General features: G+C 44.5%; 1 protein-coding gene across 1 annotated transcript in view; it reads right to left on the bottom strand.

The window, feature by feature from the left end:
• LOC141128362 (angiopoietin-2-like) overlaps positions 1-18,095 on the bottom strand; it is a 91,467-nt gene that overhangs the window by 11,039 nt on the left and 62,333 nt on the right. The window contains exon 7 of the mRNA XM_073615607.1: positions 3,245-3,411. Coding sequence (XP_073471708.1) covers positions 3,245-3,411 — 167 coding nt within the window. The remainder of the gene's footprint in view (positions 1-3,244; positions 3,412-18,095) is intronic.

Here is an 18,095-nt window from a genome sequence, read left to right as displayed (position 1 = left end):
TGAATCTGATGGTGAAGTACTTGAACTGTTTTATCTGCTTTGATGGTCATGTGCCTGAACTGTCTGTAGAAGTTCCAGCTACTATGTGGTTATGTGCCTGCACGTCTATGACTTGTGAGCTGCAATAGTCCGAAGGATATGGACTTTGTATTCTACAGTTCTTTCAGTTCTACAGTGTTGCAAGTGTTATGCTGCAGCTGCGATCTGGTAACCGGATGTCTAAGACTCTGCTCCCCATCACCAGATATGGAGGACTTTGACAAGTATCTATGCGTTCAAACTCTTGGAAAGGAACGTTTGATGCTCATGCCTGTACTTTCAAAAGGAAGTTTGGTGTTATTCTGTTAGTCCAACATATAGTTGTTTTTATAAGCCTGGACATTTTTTATATTTTTCAGCCCTAACATAGCAGAATGAGATTTCCTGGACAGGTAAATCAGACAGAGAAAGTGGGTCAAGAGATAGAACTTTAGATAAATAAGACGAGGTGTGGAAGGATGTAAAACTGTTATACATTGATTTACATGTGGAAAATACCCAAGGGGTGGGATATATGGGACCATATTTAATAATGGGGAGTGTTTCGCATACATACTTATAACACTGGAAATGTGAAGGATGACATTAATGAAGTCAGAAATGTTTATATTGGAGTACAAGCGAAAGGACTACCTTAAGTAGAACATCTTGATATATCTATAAGTAATCCTGAGTATTATAAACTAAACTAAGAATCTTGTAAGTCAAGGGGTGGAATGTAGTATGGGTGTAACTTTAGTTATTGAATTACAAGAAACTTAGTAATAGTTTTAAGGTGATTATATATATATATATATATATATATATATATATATATTTCTATATATGTAAAATGTATGTTTCTGAGCTAACAGATGGTCATTCACAGAGGGTCTTTGTCTCTGGACCATTCTCTGTTTAGCCTGTTGTTAGTACCAGATTAAACCAGCTTTTCGCGCCTTATATCTGGCCTTTATAAGGTCAGACAATAGAGCAGGGCAGCGAACCTCGTTAAGGGACGTAAGAGGTCCTGGATCTTGAACAGACTGTCGGCTTCCAGAACTATCTGAAAATTCAGAAGTCGAGGGGTTCCCTGGATTGAATGCTGAATTTATCCTGTATTGTAACATCTGTAATACATCTTTAATCGAAGCTAAGTAAATCTCTTTTATTACATTCTTTGTTTTGTGTGTTTTAATCATTGTATTTACTGACCACATATCTAAAAGGGTAAATATATAAATGAATCTATGAATAAATGTAACACAGAATTTAACCCCTTGTTACAACTGGTCGCATACTGTCCTCCTATTGGGTGTTCTCAGATTGCAAATGGGACTTGTTCCTATACTTACCTCAGGTTTATGTGCTTTAGTCAACCTACCACTAATGCCCCCAATACTACCCTCTGGAATATGTTCCACGTTGACTATGTCTACCTCTGGACCCTCCCCCATCACCTAGTTTAAAAGCCCCTCTAACTTTTCGGCTATCTTCACTCCCAGAAGATCTGCACCCTCCTCATTTAGGTGCAGTTTGTCCCTTCTATAGAACTGGTGACCGACTGAGAAGTCGGCCCAGTTCTCCAGGAACCTTAAAAAAGTCCCTAAAATCGTTCTTTAGGACACTCCATCTGCCTCTGACTTTGTCATTGGTGCCAACGTGCACCATGACAGCCGGGTCTTCCCCAGCCCCTCCCATTAATCTGTCCACCAGATCCATGATGTGCCGAACCCGAGCGCCCGGTAGATGGCATACAGTTCGGCGCTTCAGGTCTTAGTCACAGATTGCCCTCTCTGTCCTTCTAAGATTTGAGTCCCCTACCACCAGAATCTGTCTTTCCTTTCCCTTTGCTTTCCCCCACACTCTCACTGGAGGAGTTCTTCCCTTGGCAGCTAGGGGCATCCCTCAGCTCCAGCAGTGCTGGTCCCTGACTGGTTTCACCAATGTCACTCAATGGAGCATACATATTGGGAGGTTACAGCCCAGGATCGGCCTCCCTGGCACTTTCCCCTCTACCCTTCCTGACTGTCACCCATCTACTCTTTTCTAGTGTCTGCACCTCTTTGTCTTCACCCGCCTCTGTGCTGGCCCCTGCCGGCACCTGCCGGGTATGTTCCCAGCTCTCCTTTAGTATGGAGGGTCCTCTCAGTGCTGACAGTTGCTTCCCTAGATTCAGAACCTGGGCTTCCAGGGAAAAAATGTGCTTACATTTTGCACAACAAAATTCGCCCTCGATCAGCTGATCAAGGAACGCATACATGCCGCAAGATGTAAACCGAGTCGCATCTCCACACCCGCCGGGCATCGTACCTACTAATTTAATGAGGATTGGGGATTATACCCTGTCCAAATTAACTAACAACTAGCTTCCTGACACTAATACTCAACAATACACAGGTACTCAACAATATAATACACAGGTACTCACAGCCCACGTGCACTCACAGCCCACTCGCAGCCCACGTGCACTCCCAGTCCATGTGCACTTGCAGCCCACGTGCACTCACAGTCCACGCGCACTCACAGCCCACGCGCACTCGCAGCCCACGAGCACTTGCAGTCCACGTGCATTAGCAGCACTCGTGTACTCACTGCCCACGTGCACTCACAATACACAGGTACACACAATACTCAGGTACTAACGATCCACACACACTACTCAGATACACATAACACTCAGGTACTCCCAATACACAGGTACTCCCAATACACAGGTACACACAATACTCAGGTACACACAATACTCAGTTACTCACAATACTCAGGTACACACAATACTCCATCTGCTGCACTGCTACTCTTGGGGTTGGGGGGGTCCGATCTGGTTCTCTGCTCCCTGCTCACACACTCCCTCTCACTCCACGCTGTCCCAGCACTGACTTCTGTGCCAAAAACTCTGCAACAGCACCACCTACAGGCTTGGGGTTGAGATGATGATTGGGTGGTGAAAGTCAGAGGTCATGCAGCCTCATAGGACAGTCAGAGGAGAATGAAAACTCCTCCTACAAGTTTTAATCAGTGCTCAGCAAGACACTGATAGAAGTCACAAGACTGCTATATACTGCTGATGAGAAAATGTATTTAGCAGTTGATATTTACTAAAATAATTACATTTCCATGTTCTGTGTACTGTGGGAGATCAGATATAGTGAATGCAGGCTCCTGGGTTTAGTAACATTTTAATTAGTAGATTTTACAAATACACTGTGCTATTTCCACCCACCTGTAGTTAAGTTCTTCACTTGCAAGAGAAAAGGAATCATATAGTGAATATGCTTCATTTCCATCCCAGTCTCTTAGCTGGATTCTTAGGTTGTATGAGCCTTGAGATGTTAGCTGGTGGACAAATTCATTTCCGAGCCAGTACTCTCCAGAAGTGCTGCCAAAACCCTATCAAAATAATAGGTTACAGTTATCAATGGTCAAAAGCTGCTTATAACACAAGCAAAGGCTATTATTAATACAATACAAGAGCATGCAGGAAAATACATTAATCAATTTTAGATGGGAATATCTTGAATATTAGATCTTAATCCGTCTCTTGAATTGCTTTGCAAATTGGGTAATTCTGATTGTCTAGATGCATGTTTTTTGTGATCTTCTATGGCAGGAAAAAGCTGCATACGTATACAATGTCCAAATAGAAATGTGTGATTAGCTTTTATGGATGAAATTAGCTGAATCTGAGAAATCTGAATAATATGTGAACTGATTTGATCATCTCTATTTTTATAATCCTCTGGTAGATATAAGGGCTCAAACGTAGACTTTGGATCCAAAAGAAAATTCATTTAAGTATATAAACTCAAGCCCCAGGCCAACAGCCCCCAGAGTTCATTAGGAAAGTGCATCAAACTCATGATGTCCATGTATATGAAACCAAACTTTTCAGCACTTGCACATTAAGGTGCATTCCAATATTTTGAGTTTTACATCTACATTGAACTAAGTGCATATGCTGGATATGATCCTTAGAAATATCTCTCTCTATGTAAATAACAAATGAAAACTGAACCACTTAGAATTTTCCAAAGATTAATTTTTTGGAATTTGAAATGAATGTGCAGATGTATCATGTATTCCTGTTTCTGTGGTAATAAAAACAACAGAACTATGTGCATACACATCACTATGTGCTTCATGAACCAGTTAATCTCTCTTGACCCGGTTTATTGCAAACATAGTGAAGTGGTATGTGCAACTCTTCTGCTTACTAATGTATTGCAGATACAGCTGTCAGAAAAGTATATTCTACATGGTATCTATTTTAAGAAAATCATATAACAAACATTGTTTCATTGATATGTGAAACCCATCAAAAAATCTCAGCTGCTAAAATGAAGATAGTTGACCTTCAAGGGTACCTTTGCAAATCAGCAAATACAGTTATTTTCTAAATGTGGCCATACAAAAATGGTAAAGCGTATCTAAGGTTAAAGGGTGTGTTAAAATGTTCTATAATGGATCTATGCTCTAATATACACGTGTATACTTTTTTTGTGAAAAACAAAACAAAAACATTTTTGTGTAATCCCCTAAAAAGTACGTAAATATAATCTGTACAAACTATATATAAGACAAGTTACACAAACACAGCAGGGCCCCACTGTCAAACAATGAAGTAGTGTGGTGTTGGGTCATTATACCCATCTGGCAGATGCTTTTTCCCACTGAGTTGCACCAGTCCAAAATGTATTTTAGGCCATGGCAGCCCACTTTTATTGAAAAAATGGAAAGCTCACATAAACATCAGTTGCCCACACCTGGCTCCCTTGTCAGCAGCACTAATACTGTTTTTATGAGTCCCTCTGACTGTGTTGCCCGCCTCTCCTGGTTGACTTGGTTCACTTAGCCTCTAGTCGTAGCGCCCTGCTTCACGGCCCACTCCTGGCCCCTAGATAGGAGTTCTCCTGACCCCCCAATAGGAGCCCTTCTGGCTCCTGGGATGAGACCTTCTGTCTCTTGTCTGGGGTGCCTCTGACCCCTGGTTGAGACCTCCGGTCTCTTGACTCCTGGCTGGGGCTCCTCTGACCCCTAGGTGAGACCGCCTGTCTCCAGCACGAGGAAACATAATGAGGAAATATTATACACTCATACAACACTGAGAGGAGGATACACAGATGCTAGGAGCCTAGCTAATAAAATGGAGGCATTTGAGCTGCTATTACACGAGGAGGAAATAGACTTTGTGGAAATAACAGAAACTTGGTTTGACAGCTCACACAATTGGCTGGCAAATATTGAGGGGTATTTCTTGTATCTGAAGGACAGGGAAGGAAGAAGAGGGGGAGGGGTGTGTCTATATGTCAAAAATAATGCAAGGGTGGTAGAGAGGAGTGACATTGTGAATGGGACAAGGGGGAGTTAAATCCATGTGGGTAGAATGTCAAAGAGAAGAAGTAAGTGGGAATTTAATATGGGGTATGTTATAGCCCCCCCCAACCTGAAGGAGGAGGAGGAGCTGGACCTATAAGCACAGTTAGACATGGCAGCAAGACAGGGAAATGGGGGACTTCAACTATCCCGATATTGACTGGGCAGAGGGGACAGCTCACTCATTAAAGGCCTGTCATTTCATGAATTTTTTTTAACTTGAAAATTGGGCTGTGATCAAGGCTTGTAAGCCAGAACACGTGAGCCCCTGTATATTTTTGCTCACTTTTTTTTTATGCACCAATTCAGACGCAACAAGGACGTTTGGAGTTGCCGGCTCTATTCTTTGAATTTACGTAATTTCATGAATGTCTTACAGGACAACTTCATGTCCCAATTGGTGGATTCTCCAACTAGAATGCCCTGTTAGATCTATTAATTACGAAGGATCCAAGTCTGATCTCAGATGTGGCAATACGGGACAAGTTGGGACCTAGTGATCATAGGATGATGCCATTTAGTGTAAATCATAGAAAAAGGAGGCACGAGAGTAGCACAAAAACACTAAATTTCAGATGAGCCAATTTTTCTGAACTGCTATCATTACTACATGACATCAATTGGGACCAAATGCTAGAAACATTGAACACAGAAGAAAAATGGGAAAGCTTTAGGAGCATATTAAACAAAGGTATCACAGTCCATTCCAATGGGCAATAAATATAGAAGAGCAAAGGTGAAACCTGGGTGGCTAAACCGTAATGTGAAAATCCTCATTAACCTCCCTGGCGGTATGATTATTTTGGATTTTAGGTGCTGAAAGCGGTACAATTATTTTGCATGGAAATTTGGCGTTATATATTGTAGGCCTGTAATTCTTAACAATAACACACTTAAATCTGTCCAAACAAGAGTCTAGTAGATATCCCGGGTATGATGAAGTTTGAAACACAAAAACATAAATTATAATATAATAAATAAATATAAATAATTAAAAAAAAATAATAATATAATATTAATAAAATTAATTTCTCCATAAATCACTATCGCTCAATTCTGCAAGTGTTCTAATTTACTATCGCTGTTTTCTAGCTGGTCTAAAGCCACTTTTGACGTAAAGGGACACTTTTTGGTTGCTATGGACAATCTTCCAGGCAGAAAGAACAGTAGATATAACATAAAACTGCATGCAGGGCATGGGCCAAAGCACTGGGGGCAAAAGGGAAGTGAAATGATTTCATACAGTACTGTAATCTGTAAGATTACAGTACTGTATGTGTTATGATTTTTACAATTTTTTTGAATTTGCCACCAGGCTCCACCCCCCGTGCGTCGCAACGCTCGCAGGGAACGGAGCCTGGCACGGGGAGGCTTCGGAGGAGACACAGCCCACGGACACTGCGGGGGACATCGCAGGATCCTGGGGACAAGGTAAGTAAGGCGGCACCAGGATCCTGAGATGCAATCCCTAGTGTGGCTCGGGGTTACCGCTAATAGGACTGAATTTTAACCCTGAGCCATACTCGGGAAAACCGTCAGGGAGGCTACAGAGAAAAATATGGCCTTTAAAAATATAAAGTGGATGGGTCATCATCAGTATTCCAACTCTATAAGGAATGCAATAAGAAGAAGTGTTAAAACGCAATCAGGGCAGCTAAAAAAACACAAGAGACATATAGCGGAGGAGAGTAAAAGTAATTCAAATACATTTTCTACATATATTAACAATAAAAAAAGCAAGATCAGAGAAAATTGCACACATAAAAGATGAGGATGGGAGGATACTTACAGATGACACAGAGAAGGCAACTGTACTAAATACAGGCATACCCCACTTTTAACTACACAATGGGGTTTATTTACTAAAGCTGGAAAGTGCAAAATCAGGCTCCCTTCTGCATAGAAACCAATGAGCTTCTAACCCCAGATTGTTCAATTAAGCTTTGGTAATAAAACCTGGAAGCTCATTGGTTTCTATGTAGAAGTGAGCCTGATTTTGCACTTTCTAGCTTTAGTAAATAAACCCCATTGTGTACTTAAAAGTGGGGTATGCCTGTACCTTCTTCTAATCATTTTTTTATGCAGGAAAAGAAGGGGTATACCGACTGCAACAGTACTGTTAGTGACACATCACAGGACGTACCCTTGTGGCTAACAGAGGCTGGAGTCAAGGAAAGACTAGATAAACTTAATACAAATAAATCACCAGGACCGGATGGCTTACACCCGAGAGTCCTCAGAGAACTCAGTCAGTTTATAGCCAGACCATTGTTCCTAATCTTTGTGGACAGCATACTGACAGGATGTCAGAAACCATGAAATCAGACTGAGACAGAAGTACAGTTAAATCACACTTGTTTAATAATAAAAGTAAAAAGAACAAACATAGTCAAAACATAGCTAAAGTTCAGTAACCGGAATGGATAGTCAGCCAAGCCAGAAGTCAGGGATCCAAGTAGTGGAACAGCAAGCAGGATCTGGAGCCAGAAGGGATGTCAGCAAAGCCAGTCTTTAAACAGGAACGCAGGAGATAGTTTCTTGCGATGTGACCAAGGCAAAGGCAGAGCTCCTCTGGACTGGACAGCTTAAGTAGGCAGGACTGACGAGCAGGATCATCAACAGCTCCGTGACTGTGGAGAGAGATGGGAGCTAGCAATTAGCCAACAGCTGAGCGGCCAGCTCAGAAAAGGAAGGGCTGAGCCCAGCCCTGACAGTACCCCCTCCTCAACGATCCCTCCCCCTCGGAGGACCACCAGGCTTGAGGGGAAAATGTCTATGGAAATCACGAAGGAGAACAGGGGCATGTACGTCCCAAGATGAGACCCAAGAGCGCTCCTCCGGACTGTACCCTTTCCAATGCACCAGGTACTGTATGCGCCTACGGAACCTATGGAAGTCAACAATGGACTGTACTTCATACTCCTCATGGTTCTCAACCTGTACAGGGTGAGGATGTGGCACCGAGGTGGTAAAGCGGTTGCAGACCAAAGGTTTTAATAAGGAGACATGAAATACATTTGAAATATGTATATTAGAAGGAAGGTCTAATGCGTAAGCCACCGAGGTGCAATCTTCAGTGAGGGAACACGAAGTCGGAGGTTGCGAGATGACAGCCAGACCCTGTCCCCAACCTGGTAGGAAGGCGTAGGCAGGCGTCTGCGGTCAGCATGAAGTCTGTACCTATCATTAGCATGACGCAAAGCCTCCTAGACTTGTGCCCAAGTGGAACAAGACCACGGAGATGCTCCTCTAACGCAGGAATACTCTGCGGAACAAACGAGTCAGGCAACATGGAAGGTTGGAAACCATAATTCACCATAAACGGGGACAATCAGGAAGCAGAATTCAAGGCACTGTTGTAAGCAAACTCTTCCCGTGGTAATAGGGCTGACCAGTTGTTATGATGGTCAGAAATATAGCAATGTAGGAATTGCTCCAAGGACTGACTGACTCATTCTCTCCCCATTAGACTGCGGGTGACACGCAGAGGAGAAAGCAAGCTGAATTTCCAACTGTGCACAAAAGGCTCGCCAGAACCGGGAGACAAACTGACTACCCCTGTCCGAGACAATCACCTTGGGTAGCCCATGTAAGCGAAAGATCTCCTGAGCAAAAATGGAAGCCAGTTCCTTAGAAGTGGGCAACTTCTTAAGTGGAATACAATGACACATCTTTGAGAACCGGTCAACCACCATAAGGATAACAGTGTTGCCTTGGGAGTTGGGTAACTCCACAATGAAAGCCATAGACAGGTGAGTCCAGGGCCTCTCTCCATTGTCGTGGAGTCTTACTCTGAGCACACATGGAACAGGCAGCTACGAAGGCATTTACATCAGCACGTAGACTAGGCCACCAGAATTGTTGGGAAATGGCCCAAACGAGTTGATTCTTCCCAGGGTGGCCAGCTGCCTTGGGAGAATGGTAAGTCTGGAGCACGGCAGTACGGAGACTCTCTGTGACAAAGCAGTGGTCACAAGGTTTCTCAGGAGGATAATGGACCTGAGCAGCAAGAATTTTGTCAAAATCCCAAAGGAGAAGTGAGACTAGTGCGAACTGTAGCCAGAATACGATAAGGAGGAATCACAGGAACTGGAACTGACTCCAACTTGGAAGTGGAGGAAAATTGTTGTGACAAGGCGTCAGCCCTTACATTCTTAGTACCGGGTAAGAATGAGACAATGTAATTAAAACTTGACAAGAAAAGAGCCCATTGCGCCCTTCTGGGAGAGAGGCGTTTAGCCTCAGAAAAGAATGTGAGATTCTTATGGTCAGTAAGAATGAGAACCGGCGCAGTGGTACCTTCGAGGAGATGTCTCCATTCTTTCTGGGCTAAAATGATCGCCAACAGATCTCTGTCACCAATCTCATAATTGCACTCCGCACATGACAATTTCTTGGAAAAGTAGCCACAAGGATGCATAGCACTCTCAGAGGTAGGATATTGAGACAGAAGGGTACCAACACCAGTCTCAGAAGCATCAACCTCAAGGATAAAAGGTAACGTAGGATCGGGATGTGCCAACACAGGAGCAGAAACAAAGGCAGCCTTGAGACTCTCAAAGGCCTTAATGGACTCCCTAGACCAACTCTGTGGGTTACCGTCCTTTCTGGTCATATCAGTCAGGGGCTTGACCAGAGACGAGAAGTTACGAATAAATTTCCGATAATAGTTGGCAAAGCCCAGGAAACGCTGCAGAGGACGTAAACCCACGGGTTGGGGCCACTGTAGGACTGCTGAAAGTTTCTCTGGGTCCATCGAAAAACCAGCAGTGGAAATGACATAGACCAGGAATTTAACCTGTTCACGATGAAACTTGCACTTCTCCAATATACAATAGAGATGGTTCTCTCTTAGTTTCTGAAGCACACGACAGACATCTGTGTGGTGGCTCTCCAGGGACTCGGAAAATATGAGGATATCATCAAGATAAACCACCACACATAACTGCAACAAATCTTGGAGGACATCGTTAATAAATTCCTGGAAGACTGCCGGGGCATTACAAAGGCCAAAAGGTATTACGAGGTAATCATAATGGCCTGTTCTGGTATTAAACGCAGTTTTCCACTTGTCGCCCTTCTTAATCCTCACAAGATTGTATGCCCCTCTCAAATCAAGCTTCGTGAAAACCGTTGCTCCCTTGAGGTGGTCAAATAACTCTGTAATCAATGGAATCGGATAGGCATTCTTAATCGTGAAACGATTGAGACCCCTATAATCAATACAAGGTCTCAGTTCACCACTCTTCTTCTTCACAAAGAAGAAACCAGCACCAGCAAGAGACAAGGATTTGCGGATGAAACCTCGAGAAAGTGCATCTGCAACATACTCCTTCATGGCCTTATTCTCCAAGACCGACAAAGGCTAAACCCGGCCACGAGGGGGTATGGCACAAGGTTGAAGGTCAATTGCGCAATCATACGGCCGGTGTGGAGGCAAACTACCGGCTTGACCTTTGTCAAAGACATCGCTAAAATCCCGGTACTCCTTTGGCAGGGAGGAGAGTGAAGCAGTGCACAGGACCTTGGCTACCTTCTGGAAGCATGTCTCACTGCATTGTGGTGACCAGGAGAGAACCTCAGCACGGAGCCAATCAAAAGAGGGGTTGTGCCTCTGTAACCAAGGATAACCAATAACCAGCGGAAGCTTAGGTGAGGAAATAACTTGGAATTGGATTATCTCATGGTGAAGAGCCCCTATGGCCATGGACAACGGAACCTTCTTATGAGTCACATGGGCAGGCTGTAGAGGTCTCCCGTCAAGAGCCTCAAGGCAAGTGGAGTGTCACACAGCTGCAGGGGAATCGAGTACTTTGATACAAAGGCAGCATCAATGAACAGGCCTGCAACCCCAGAGTGGATTAGAGCCTGTATCTCGATGGACGACTCAGCGCAAGAAAGGGTGACCGAAACCAGGGGCTTATCCTTCTGGATAACTGGGAACGAAACAACGCCACCTAAGGTCTGTCCATGACAGGACCTCAAAGTTTGGGCGTTCCCTGGATGGGTAGGACAAGACTTCAAAAAGTGACCCACCTGGCCACAATAAAGGCACAATCTCTCCCTCCTTCTAAAGGTTCTCTCATCTGCAGAGAGACGCGTGAAGCCCAAGTGCATGGGTTAATGCCCAAGTGAATCTTCACTGACCGACTCGGTACCAGGAGGCATGGGAGGTGAGGGAGGCACAGGTGGGACTGCAGAGCTCAGAGGCAAACGTACAGGAGGCTTCCGCAAGCGCTCCTTAACCGCTTGCTGACCAGCCGCCGCAGTTGTACTGCTGCAACATGGCTCGGCTGCGCGAATCGCTGTTATGTTACGTCGGTAACATAGACGGCCACTAGGGGGCGCATGTGCGCTGCCGGAGGTGTGCGCGCGCACCCCCCCGCTTGCCCCCGAGCCGATGCGAGTGCCTGCAATCGCTTGGAGCACAGCGATCTGTTAGTTTAGCTGAACAGCGATCTGTTAGTTTCCCAGCACAGTCCCCTTCAGTTAGAACACAAACTAGGACACACATTACCCCCTTCACTGCCTCCTAGTTTTAACCCCTTCACTGCCAGTGACATTTTTACAGTAATCAGTGCATTTTTAATCGCACTGATCGCTGTATTAATGCCAATGGTCCCAAAAATGTGTCAAAATTGTCCGACGTGTCCGTCATAATGTCGCAGTCACAATAAAAATCGCTGATCACAGCCATTTCTAGTATAGAAAAAAAAAAGATTAATAAAAACGTCATAGAACTATCCCCTATTTTATAGACGCTATAACTTTTGCGCAAACCAATCAATATACGCTTATTGCGATTTTTTTTTACCAAAAATATGTAGAAGAATACGTATCCGCCTAAACTGAGGAAAAAATTTTTTTTTAATATATTTTTGGGGATATTTATTATAGCAAAAAGTAAAAAATAATGCGTTTTTTTTCAAAATTGTCACTCTTTTTTTGTATATAGCGCAAAAAATAAAAACCGCAGAGGTCATCAAATACCACCAAAAGAAAGCTCTATTTGTGGGAAAAAAAGGACGTCAATTTTGTTCGGGAGCCACATCGCACGACCGCGCAATTGTCAGTTAAAGCAGAGCAGTGCCGAATCGCAAAAAGTGCTCTGGTCTTTGGCCAGCCAAATGGTCCAGGGCTGAAGCGGTTAAAAGAGAGTCTTTCTCTGAGTCAGGTGTCAATGAGGATGGCAAACGTGATCAACTTCTCCAGTTCAGTGGGTATATCTCGGGCTGCTATCTCATCCTTGATGGAATCTGAGAGACCATGAGAAAAAGCAGCCACGAGGGCCTCATTGTTCCAAGCAATCTCTGCTGCCAGAGTACGGAATTCAATGGCGTAGTCAGCAACAGATCACGTACTTTGTTTGATAGACATGAGGCACTTGGCAGCAGAAGCGAAGCGTGCGGGAATGTCAAATACCCTTTTAAAGAAGGCCACAAACTCAAGACAACAGGTTTTTGCATCTCCCATAGAGGGCTTGCCCAGGCCAAGGCTCTGTCAGAAAGCAAAGATATCATGAAACCTACTTTGCTTCTGTCCGTGGGAAACGCCTGGGGCAGCATCTCAAAGTATATCTCAACCTGGTTGAGAAACCCTCTGCATTGAACTGGATCGCCCCCAAATTGCTGGGGAAGCAGAGCAGAACCAGACATACCTCTTATAGAGGTAATACTCGAGGCGGGTGCCTGCACAGAGACTGGCACAGCAGCAAGGATGGCCTGCAACTCAGGTTGTACTGAAGCAGCCACAGTGGGAGTTTCCAGGTGAGCCGTGTGACTATGGCAAACTGATCCATGCGGTGATCTTGCTCATCTAATCTTGAAAAAATATTACCAACAAGTGGATTGACTGTATCTTCTGAATTCATGGCCTTCGCCTACTGTCAGAAACCATAAAATCAGACTGACAGAAGTACAGTTAAATCACACTTGTTTAATAATAAAAATAAAAAGAACAAACGTAGTCAAAACATAGCCAAAGTTCAGTAACCGGAATGGATAGTCAGCCAAGCCAGAAGTCAGGGATCCAAGTAGTGGAACAGCAAGCAGGATCTGGAGCCAGAAGGGATGTCAGCAAAGCCAGTCTTTAAACAGGAACGCAGGAGACAGTTTTTTGTGATGTGACCAAGGCAAAAACAGAGCTCCTCTGGACTGGACAGCTTAAGTAGGCAGGACTGACAAGCAGGATCATCAACAGCTAAGTGACTGTGGAGAGAGATGAGAGCTGGCAATTAGCTGACAGCTGAGCGGCCAGCTCAGAGAAGGAAGGGCTGAGCCCAGCCCTGACACAGGAATGGTACCAGCTTATTGGAGAAAAGCCAGTGTGGTACCAATATTCAAAAAAGAGCAGAGATAAATCCCTGGAAACTACAGGCCAGTCAGCTTAACATCAATAGTGAGTAAACTATTGGAGGGGGGATAAAGGAATATATCCAAAAATGTAATGAAGAAAAAAGCATCATTAGTAGTAATCAGCATGGGTTTACAAAAGGTTGTTCTTGCCAGACCAATCTGTTAACATTCTACGAGGAAGTGAGCTACCATCTAGACAGGGGAAGGTCAGTGGAAGTGGTGTATCTGGATTTTGCAAAAGCATTTAATACAGTTCTTCATAAGTGCTTAATTTACAAGGTCTGAGGGCATGGACCATAAGATTTGTTCTTGGGTAAAAAACTGGTTACAGGGGCATGTCCAAAGGGTGGTGATAAATAACGTGTACTCAGAATGGTCTGGAGTGCTAAGGGGGGTACCCCAAGGTTCTGTTTGGGACCAATTGTATTCAATTTATTCATAAATTATATAGAAGATGGGATAAATAGCTCAATCTCAGTTTTTGCAGACGGCACAAAAATAAGCAGGGTAATAACTCCACATCAGAATAGAGAAATTTTACAGAAAGACCTGAACAAAATAATGGAGTGGGCAACTACATGGCAAATAAGGTTTAATGTGGAGAAATGTAAAGTAATGCACTTGGGGGCAAAAAACATAAAAGAAAACTACTCACTAGGGGGAGAACTGCCGGGGGAATCAAGGATGGAGAAAGATCTGGGGGTCCTAGTAGATGACAGACTGAGCAATTGCACGCAATGTCAAGCTGCAGTTACCAAGGCTGGCAGAATTTTAGCATGCATAAAAAAAGGGATATACTCCAGGGATAAAACCAGGGCTTTTTTTCTCAAACAATAGGTGCTGGAACTCAACCACGACCCCCCAAAACCCCTCCACCCACACATACCCTCCAAATCACATCAAATAGTGGGTGTGGTCAGTTTCAATTTCACGAACAGTAGGAGGGTCTTAAAGGGGCATTAAATACCAGGATTGCATTACATACAGATTGCAGAGTTCAGGGGGGTTACACACAGAGTGCAGAGCTGTCACTTGTAAACATAGAAACCGGACTTCTGTGTTTACAAGTGATTGTGGTGAGCAGCCCCCCCAAGGGTCTGAGCCAGAGGTGGTAGAACTGAGTTCCACCAAGTCCCCCCTGAAAAAAAGCCCTGGATAAAACGATAATCCTGCCACTATATAAAACTCTGGTTAGGACACATCTTGGATACTCTGTCCAGTTCTGGTCACCAGTCCTCAGAAGGGATGTGCTGGAACTAAAGAGAGTCCAAAGAAGGGCAACAAAATTAATAGGGGGCCTGGACGACCTCAAAATGTAAAAACACCCACAAAAAATTGTAATGTTTTCAAGAATATTTATTGCACACATTTCACAGCCCCCAACACAGTGCCTCTTGCAGTCTGCCCCCCCCCCCCGTCTCTCTAATCACAGTGCCCCCTTTTACTCTCTGCCTCCCCTGCACAGTCCTACCTTTGGTATAAACAGATAGCTAATACTATTAGCAATGTGTTTAAGTTTAAGTAAGAGATTGCAGACATACTACAGGAGATGGTTAGAGACTGATGTCATGATACAAGAGATGGTCAGAGACTGTGGACATGATACAGGAGATGGTCAGAGACTGAGGACATGATACAAGAAATGGTCGGAGACTGAAGACATGGTAAAGGAGATGGTCAGAGACTGCAGACATACTACAAAAGATGATCAGAAACTACAGACTTACTACAGGAGATGGTCAGAGATTGCAGACATGATACAAGAGATGGTCAGAGACTGCGGACATGGTACAGGAGATGGTCAGAGACTAAGGACATGATACAAGAGATGGTCAGAGACTGCAGACATGGTACAGGAGATGGTCAGAGACTGAGGACACGATACAAGAGATCAATGCATCTTCACCAGTGCCCATCAGTGCAGCCTCATCAGTGCCCATCAATGCAGCCTTATCAGTGCCCATCAGTGCTGCCTCACCAGTGCCCATCAGTGCAGCCTCACCAGTGCCCATAAATGCAGCCTTACTACTGCCCATCAGTACAGTCTTACCAGTGGCAAACAGTGCCCATCACTGCAGCCTCACCAGTGCTCATCAATGCAGCCTTACCAGTGTCAGATAGTGCCCATCAATGCAGCCTCACCAGTGCCTATCAATGCAGCCTCGCCAGTGCCCATCAATGCAGCCTCACTAGTGCCCATCAGTGCAGCCTCACCAGTGCCAATCCATGCCCATCAATTCAGCCTCACCAGTGCCAATTAATGCAGTCTCACCAGTGCCCATCAATGCAGCCTCACCAGTGCCTATCAATGCAGCCTCACCAGTGCCCATCAATGTAGCCTCATGAGACCAGCTCAGGGTGACAGACACACCCCTCCATCTTCTCACACCAGCTCAGGGTGGCTAAAGTGACTGCATGGTGGACACAATGCCACACCACCCAGCCCCTTACAACAAGCTCACCTCGGGCAGTGGAGGACACTGCCATCGCAATCTGAAACCCCCTCCCCCCAGGGTGGGCGGCTGGTTCAGCCTCAGGTACACCAGCTAGGGAGGTCTGGACTCTGGAGGACACACCGGCAGCCGCGGCGCCCAGGCGGAGAATAGTGACAGGCCTGGTGCAGCAGCACAGCAGTGGTGAGATAAGCAAGGAGGAAAACACAGACCGGGCCAGGCTAGCACAGTCACGGCACTGGGGGTCTTCTGGCCAAAAGAAAACAAAGGGAGCAGCCAGGGCTCTCATCACCCTTGGGATGGTGTCACCTATAGCGGGTGACACCCGACCCGGGTGCAAAGAGCACCCCCATAGTAACGCCACTAACACCCCCCACTGCGTGGCACCCGGGGCAGACTGCCCCCTGTCCCCCGCACCCCAATTGGTATGCCCCTGGAGGGGACATGATAGCAATTTACAAATATCTCAATGGTGATCCCAGCATAGGAAATAAACTATTCAGTCTCAGAGAGTGTAAGAGGACATGGGGCCACACAATGAGATTGGAGGAGAAGTGGTTTAACCTTAAATTGCAAATAGGGTTTTTCACTCTCAGGGCAATAAGTGTGGCACTCTCTTCCACAATTGGTGGTGGCAGCGGGGAGTATGGATACTATTAAAAGACTCTTGGATGTGCATCTTAATGAACACAACATACAGGGGTATGGGAAATAATTATAGACACTGACACAAGTACACCTACACAGGTTGAACTGGATGGGCTATTGTCTTTATTCAACCTTACCAACTGTGTAACTATGTAATATGGGAACTGACTCCAAACTGGGAGCGCTGAGCTATCCTCAGAGTTTAGTCCTCAGGGTTTAGTATATAATGACTCTGCACACCTATATACTAACACAGGCTGCAGACACCCAGCAAAATCCAGACACAGGATTGAAGGTTCTGTCCCACCCAAGGCACTCTGGAACCTTCAACCTCCAGGCCCCATTCTGGGACTACAGAATCTGGAGAAAACCAAAAACACAGCTTTATCTGCTCAGAATCAATAGTCTGTAAGTTCACATTAAAGTGGTGAACTAAAGGCAGAAGTTTTTGTTTTTTTACCTTACTTCATTCTATAAGGTAAAAAACCGTCTACATGCAGCTCCCCTTGCAGCCCCCAAAATACATACCTGAGCCCGAACTCAATCCAACGATGTGCATGAGAGGCGAGAATATCTTGGGTCTCTGCCTCCTCATTGGCTCAGATACAGCAGCAGAAGCCATTGTTTCCTGCTGCTGTCAATCAAAGCTAGTGATAAAGAGCGGGGTGTGGAGCCGAGCCCCATCCTTTGTATCTTATGGAGAGGTAAAAGCAGGTAAAGTATGACATGTTGGTTATTTTAACAGAACAAAAGCCAAGATCTACAATCACTTTAAGCCTTAATGTGAATCCTGTGTCATTTTCTCTTACATTTTCATAGTGGCAGGGCCTCAACTGTCACAGTAGTTACTATTACCCAATATAAAGGCTAGTTATTAAATATTATTCAATTGATATGTGAATTACAAGAAAAATTAGGCTACGTAACCTTTAAGGACACATTTGAAAATACAATTTTTATATTAGGTGACTGTGTTTGTTTTTTATTTTCTTTCCCATGCTTTTTTCCTGGTAATCCTTGGAATAACGCACTTACTCCTCTGTGCGGTTTCCCCTGTTACCCCCAGGATGATATATAACATGAATAAAAGGCAGTCTAAAAGGAGAGCCTAATACAAATAAAAAAAAATTGTTGTAGAAGCAGGGACAGTGGGGAGTGAAGAGGGAAGAGCAGCAGGAACTGTGATAAGCACAAATAGAATCCAACATAGTCCAAATCCTATAAAACGTACAGTGCTTGTAACATA

This window comes from Aquarana catesbeiana, linkage group LG02 (genome assembly GCF_042186555.1).
Source record: "Aquarana catesbeiana isolate 2022-GZ linkage group LG02, ASM4218655v1, whole genome shotgun sequence".
NCBI classification, from domain to species: Eukaryota; Metazoa; Chordata; class Amphibia; order Anura; family Ranidae; genus Aquarana; species Aquarana catesbeiana.
The sequence above is the reverse complement of the archived record's forward strand: the minus strand, read 5'-3'. Positions and strand labels throughout refer to the sequence as shown.